Source organism: Brachycentrus maculatus, unplaced genomic scaffold (genome assembly GCF_059751285.1).
Source record: "Brachycentrus maculatus isolate JH-2025_06_01 unplaced genomic scaffold, ASM5975128v1 h1tg000349l, whole genome shotgun sequence".
Taxonomy (NCBI): Eukaryota; Metazoa; Arthropoda; class Insecta; order Trichoptera; family Brachycentridae; genus Brachycentrus; species Brachycentrus maculatus.
This window is the reverse complement of record NW_028281098.1, coordinates 819,271-826,642: the sequence shown is the minus strand read 5'-3', so window position 1 is coordinate 826,642 and position 7,372 is coordinate 819,271. Positions and strand designations below refer to the sequence as shown.

Sequence of the window (7,372 nt, the reverse complement as noted above, 5' to 3'; positions counted from 1 at the left end):
TAAAGTTGTTACACTCATTCCATTTTATTTTATTTTATAATAATATCAGAATATTTTCTCAAGAAAGTAATAAAATATTTTGCATAATGAGCAATTATAATGTACAGCTCGTTTCCCCATTGCGCAACTTTCAAAATTTAACAGGTACTATAAAATATGTGAAATAATAATTTTCATTCCCTAATGCTGCCATGTTGGTAAATACTTTTTTTACCTTACTAAATACGCAGTAAGTAGGTACCGTTTTATCTATTGAAACAGCTAATAATATATTTGTAAAAATGACGAGTTTCATACTATCAATTTAGCTGTTTTTTTTTTCCTAAACAAAAATAAAACACTTCTCAGGTTTTCCAAGAAATATTAAATTTTAACGCAGTGACAAAATATTCATATTTGTAATGTTGCGATGGAAGTTTTTTTTTTTAAATTTACCTTTACCCTTATTTGCTTGTAATTGCAATGTAATTGTAATATTTTCAGATTAATTAAAATAATTTTCCCAATACAGGTACGACATGTGCAGAAGGCGAAAAGGCGGTCGCTGCACAAAGGGCACGGCCGGTAATGTCACCGATTCCTTTGCGGGTGGAAATATAGTTTGCCGCCGCGGGTCATCAAAATGATGAATGACCGGCTCCGGAAAACAAAATTGACCCCCGGCAAAATATGCCTCTTTTCACTTAACACTACTCTAAGATATTTGGCATACGGTGTTGGACAATGTGCTATTTTGTGTCTGTTATGTTATTCACGAGAATCGGCATCAACTTCGACCGAGTCATCACTTTGACGTCATTAAAATTGTAAATAACAATAAAAAAAAACATTCTTCTTTTATGTGTTTATTAAGAATTGTCAAGTTTATGTCGATTCCTCTGAAGATGAATTGCTTTACAGGGATTTATGTGGTTTTGTTTGAAATCATCTAACATAGGAAATCGAAAAGATTGTCTTGAAAGGTTACGGGATACATTTTGAATGAACAGGTGGACTGGAACATTTTAAATAATCATGATATTGCATAGCTTAAATGATAATCATCACTAACCGTTATCATGTATTTGTCGAAATGTTAGTTTTAACTTGAACTTTAACGAGTACGTTTTTGATAAAAATAAATGAAAATAAAAATAAAACATCGGCGATTTTGTGAATATAATATGCATGAACAGAAAATGAAGCATTAAATTACAAGATATAAATTTTTAATAATAGTTTATATAAAAATTTAAATAAAATAAAATTGTACTGTACATGATTTAAATATATAAGGGCACGATACGTTAAACTGACTTTTTTTAAATATTCTGTAAAAATGTATAAAAACTGCATTTAGCACCCACCTTCTAAAACCTCTACCGCAAAAAAACAATCGAATCGTTACAATTATCTACGAAATCTACATTAACTTACTGACCGAGAGCAAAACAATGGATTTTATTTCAATAATAACCAATCGTGCAAAACAAAAATAATAATTATATATTTATATCCAGTAGATAGTTATCTTATTTCTGAACAATGGATAAAATATTGCTTGCTGATAAATTAACGATGACGAAAAATTACGTAAATTAGGTAGTATTATAATTTATACGTAAAATAATGAGTTAGTACCATAAAATTTACATTACAACAAAATGATTCTCCCTTATTTTATTATTATTTAACATCTGAGGTAAGATTTACATAATTTATTACAGCAAAATAATTAATTAAGTGTCAATAAATTATACACAAAATAAATCAATTAATCACGACAATTTATAATTCATATTCGTCGACAACGATTTAGGTTTCAGCTATGATGGCGCAACGGGGGAGCGGAAAACATGAAAAACAATCGGAGACAATGAACTGACGACACCACCTCACCGTACATACAGAACACATCACTAATCTTTGTGTTTTTTCTTTACATGGATGCAGACTAGACATGTGCAGGAGACAGTACGCGAATAGTAACGATTGCAATAGGGGAACGGCAGGTAGGATGAAAATGGGACAGATAAAAAGTCAAATAGCACACTTCTACCCTTCGTATATCTCCTTGTACTATCTCTACTGCTCCAGTCGCAGAAAACTCCTATTTATTTGTCTATATTTTTATATTGGGCTATTTTTTCTTGTACAGCACTCGTGGAGACCCTGCCGACGATGTTTATATCAATATACTATAACACAAGCACAATATATGTATTCCTTTTCTTACACTTACTTTATATGTACATACAAACACAAATATTTACAATACTTGGTAACCTTTTTATCTACCATGTACAGTACTGTACATACATACTCGAATAAATAAACACTTTCTCGTCTTTTTTACCAATTTAGATATCGTATTTCGTATTCTTTTAGCACCAGTTTACGTTCTTGTTCTCGTTTCTATCTCTTGTTTAATAATAATTACATAATATAAGTTTTATTTTCTTTTAAAATATTTGTATTTTGTTTAGTAGGTAATAATATTGTATGTAACATGCTATACTGTAATAATAATTTAAATTCTAATCACACTTCTTGATATAAATCTAACTAATTGCTCTCTCCGAAAAATCATTGGTAATAATAACAATTTAACTAGGTAATTTTAAACCTATTGAACTTAATAGGTTTGAACAATTTTCACTCGTAAAATTTTGTTTCCTTGTTGTTTATTTTCGTACGCAAATTCGTGTGAGGAAGTTTTAAAAACAATCATAAAATTATACTATTAAAGCGAAACCGTTCATTAAATGTTTTAATTAGTGGTTCTTAGAAATTCATTCGTGTTAATTGAATAAAACAACAAAGACACCAATAATTGTGTTTCCGTAATCTTTGAATTTATGGATTTATTACGCGCTTTTTAAAACGTTATAAAATACAAATTGTAACGTTCGAAATTGTATTACAAATTAATATTATTTACATTTTTTTTAACATAAATTTGTCGAAATCGTGACAGAATCAAACTGATTAATATCTTTATTGACAACTTACATAATTCTTGTATTTTAATATTACAACAATCTCTTTCCTACAAAATTTAATGGCCTTTTTATTATTCATCTCCCAACAAATTATATCAGCTTAATATGTCAGATCTACATGAATTACGAAACAGTCTTTCGCCATAATTTAGTTACCTCTAATAAGCAAAAGTTTAATGGATGGTTATTAGTGTGAAGAATATCGATTTATACAACTTACTGTCACTAATAAACAAATGATAAAATATTGACTTAAATGTAAAATATTAGGTACGCGATTTATAAAAACACTTCGTTAAAATATTGAACATTTAATAATATGACTTAGTTGTTTCGAGCTGGTGAAGACAGATGTATCTGTAGATATAATTTATAATTTTCCTTGTTAATAATTACAAATGTTTTGTCTATTTTGCTTCACTCGAGCCTCAGTGGATTTTCTACAGTGGACTTTATTCCAATATAAAGTAAGTTTTCACACAATTATTTGATGGTCGATTTCATATAAACATATAAAAAATTTAAAAGTAATTATTGAATTCACTTTAATTTTCAGTAATTGTAAAATGTTGTTTTAACAACATTTTATAGATACATATATGCAGAAATCGGTCATTGTAATTTATTCATGGACAAAATAATGTAAAAGTTATTTATTTGCATGTTAATACAATTTTTTTGGTGTACACTTAAATCGATTTGTAAATAAAATTATTATTTTTATATTAAGCACGTACTTATTACGTTATTAGGAAGGTTTAAAAAGCTGCGTAAGAATTTATTGTTAGAAAATTGAATAAATACCCCTTTTGCACAATAAAAACAGCAAAATAGTAGACATCGTTGCTGGTTTCATATTTTGTTCTTTCAGAAATAAAGTAATGAGCCAAGAAATTGTGCATTGCAAAATTTCATCAAACGTTATGCTGCCATTTGATTATTATACAAGCAGTCGTGACCCCATAAAGGCTATTTGATAGGTACAAAGAAGTGGAAGATATGGTCAATTTATTTCTTGTACGCAACATTATTTTCATGTTCATCACGAATATTTCAAAATAATCTTGTAATCAATTAGTTTAGCAATAACTTTACGTAGTTATGACAGCACTTGTATTTATAATGTTACCAAGATTATAAAATATTAACAAAATTGGTAAGTTTAAATATTACTGACTCTCACGTTATCAATATAATTCCTTTTTTTAATATCAAAATTTTCGATTGCAATCAAAGCATCTTTACTGTAGGTTTTAATATGGATGTGAAATAATAATATATTCTTAAAACCACTGTATTTATAATAAATATGTGCAAATCATTTAAAAAAAAGAAGAATGAAAATAAATGTCTCAAATGTAGCGAGTTTTTTCGCATATGGCAACAATTTAATGTCAATCGACGAAATTTGAAGTTAAAACTTTTAAACGTTCGTAAAAATATGAAAATTCGACGGGTTGATGGGTAAAAACTATCATCGAACAAATATTATATTTAGGCGATCATGGTAAGAATCAATGTTTTAATAATTATTAATAAGTTTCGAATAAAATTCACTTTCGTAATATCCGCTTGCATGATTTCAACGATATAAAGAATACATATATTTTAAATTTTTAATAAATTAATAGAAAACGTATAAAAACGGTGTCCCGATTCATTTCGTATTCATGTTAATTTGTACATATATTGATTAGTTAAAATTATATTCTAAGATTAACACTTCCTCATTTTCATAATGTACTAATATTACTAAAATTCACCTGTATATAGACAATAAAAAATACTTCTAAAGCATGTATGTACATATATTTCATTATTTTCAATATAATTTTAAGTATCATACATTATTTAATAGTAATCAACAAACAATGTATAACAAATACTCTTTCGTTACATTTATTTCAAAATATTTGCTTTTTTTAATCTAAGTATGTTTTTTTGTGAAGTTTATCTGTATGTATTTATATATTGAGTCCTCTTACATGTACTATTGTAACCCACAAATGTTTAATTTATGGTTTCAAAAAAAACTCTCCACGCGTGCTTTCAATTGTCTTTTGTCCCCTTCATCACCCTTCTCCAATTCCCTCGTAACATACAAACATAAAATATGGGTAAAAAACTAAGATACATGTTAGTTGTCCGCTACATTCGTTACACGTGTTGCCTCGGTGCTCACCACAGATCGGATATCCGTCGTAAATTTAACAAATCGCTCACTCCTTTCAAGAACGTCATAAATCAAAAAATTTGATTTTTCAGGAGAACGTTTTTAAAGTTTAAAAATATAATACAATGTTTTAAAAATAAATATCAAGCCACTTGTTGAACTTTTTACTGTGCAACAGATCTTTTTAGGTAAAACCTGAAGGTTTTTTCTCCAGTTGAAAATATTTAGTACCTAGTAAAAAAATAATTAAACAATACCTTTTCTTCATAATGCAAAAACACTTTCTGCCCTGTTGCGGGTAAATATTACGTTAAAAATATGCCGCTTTTGCTGGGATATAGTACATTTTCTGGGCATTCCGAAAACATGCACAACTGAAAATTGACGATTTTTGATTTATGACGTTCTTGAAAGGAGTGAGCTAAATGTCTTGTAAACTAGGATTGAATCCTGTAAAATTGCATTATCTGAGTTAAGATAGTACACACAAGAGGGGTCGATATATTGAATATAATCCAAATGAATAATACATATATCTAAATGATCATATTATGAGTTGTTTTATTCATTTTTGATGAGTATGATAGACTGTTAATAAGTAGTCTTTTAAATGGTGTGATTGTGCGGAGCAAACGGATATTGAGAAACGATTATGAAGATTTATTTAATATATACGAATGAACTGTGCATCATGACACTCGCGTGTAGCACACCATTCTCTTTGTTTCACCCTGTGGAGAAGTTAGTAGTAGACTGGATACCAAACAAGGAACATATATCGCTCACTCCTTTCAACAACATCATATATCAAAAATTGTAAATTTTCAGTTGTGCATGTTTTCGGAATGCTCAGAAAATGTACTATATCCCAGCAAAAGTGGCATATTTTTTACTTCATATTTATCCGCTACAGGGCAGAAAGTGTTGTTTTTGCATTTTGAAAAAAAGGCATTGTTTAGTTATTTTTTTAAATATACTAGATATTTTTCAAATGGAGAAAAAACATTCAGGTTTTACCTTAAAAGATCTGTTGCACAGTGAAAAGTTCAATAAGTGGCTTGATATTTATTTTCAATACATTTTATTATATTTTTAAACTTTAAAAACGATCTACTGAAAAATCAAGTGTTTTGATATGAAGTTGTTGAAAGGAGTGAGCGATATGTTCAAGTTAAATGTTAAAATATTGTGACAAGAATGCAGAACTATCCTTCTTCTTATTCCTGGCTCCATCCTAACTTATCGTCTTGTAGACTATTGGGATCAGCTCTTCTCGTTCTAATCAGGTTGTAGGTTCTTCTATCATAGAAAATGTCACCTAGAATCATGTTATCTTTCTGTAGCATCCAAGTCTTCCTCTTTATGTATTTCTAGAAAGATCCATGGCAATCACCTGGTTTAGAATATGTTTAATGGAGAACTATCCTAACTGCAAATAATGACATTTAGCAGGGGAGGTAATTAAACTTTAATTAAATGTAATTAAATTAAACTTTCCAAAGTGAGTTTCCAGTTTTCCAATGAGTGAGTTCTCTCAATCATTTAGTTGTTCATTTCAGTTAAGAACTTATTGCACTAAAAAATCGGTAGCATAAAGAAAACAACACATGACTAAAAACCCAAATGAACTTACATGAGATTAGTTCTGCATTCAGATGACAATATGCATTTCAATCAGTGTATTTGAATTCACACTTATTTATCTCTGAATTCATTAGATTTGACTGATAAAAAGATAAGTATATATGCATGTTTAAATCAACTGATAGAATGACTGTAGTATGTATAGTTTTACTCACACTATTCCGAATGAATCCCCAGGTAAATAAGACTATAATAGATGCTTGTAAGGTATGTGTAACGTAGGAATCAATTCATAATTGAGTGAAGAATTCAATTTTTAATCTGCTTCGATACATTTTGACGAGTGATGTACTGACTTGGTTTTTGTGATAATTATAGGTTTTGCTTATGTGGGAGGAGCTTGTGTCGTGAACAAGAGATTAGAGAAAGTCAACTCGGTGGCCATCATCGAAGACACAGGCGGTTTCTCGGGAATTATCGTTGCAGCTCATGAAGTGGGCCATCTGTAAGTAATGCTCGTGTTTTCCTGGTTTTTACATTTATTACTTTCTTTTTGTAAAGAGTATAAATAAATGTACAACATTTTGAGTGTGTCCAAATACTTGTTCACAAAATCTGGATTATCTCCAATTAC

General features: G+C 29.1%; 1 protein-coding gene across 4 annotated transcripts in view; it reads left to right on the top strand.

Moving 5' to 3' along the window:
* Nucleotides 1-7,372, top strand: part of sona (sol narae metalloprotease) — a 171,243-nt gene that overhangs the window by 147,563 nt on the left and 16,308 nt on the right. For 2 of the 4 annotated variants that reach the window (XM_088269387.1, XM_088269389.1), the window contains exons 9-10: nt 1,933-1,991; nt 7,117-7,243. In XM_088269387.1, the coding sequence (XP_088125513.1) occupies nt 1,933-1,991; nt 7,117-7,243 (186 nt within the window). Of the gene's footprint in view, nt 1-511; nt 565-1,932; nt 1,992-7,116; nt 7,244-7,372 lie in introns of all 4 variants that reach the window. The other 2 variants (XM_088269388.1, XM_088269390.1) reach the window with 1 other exon arrangement.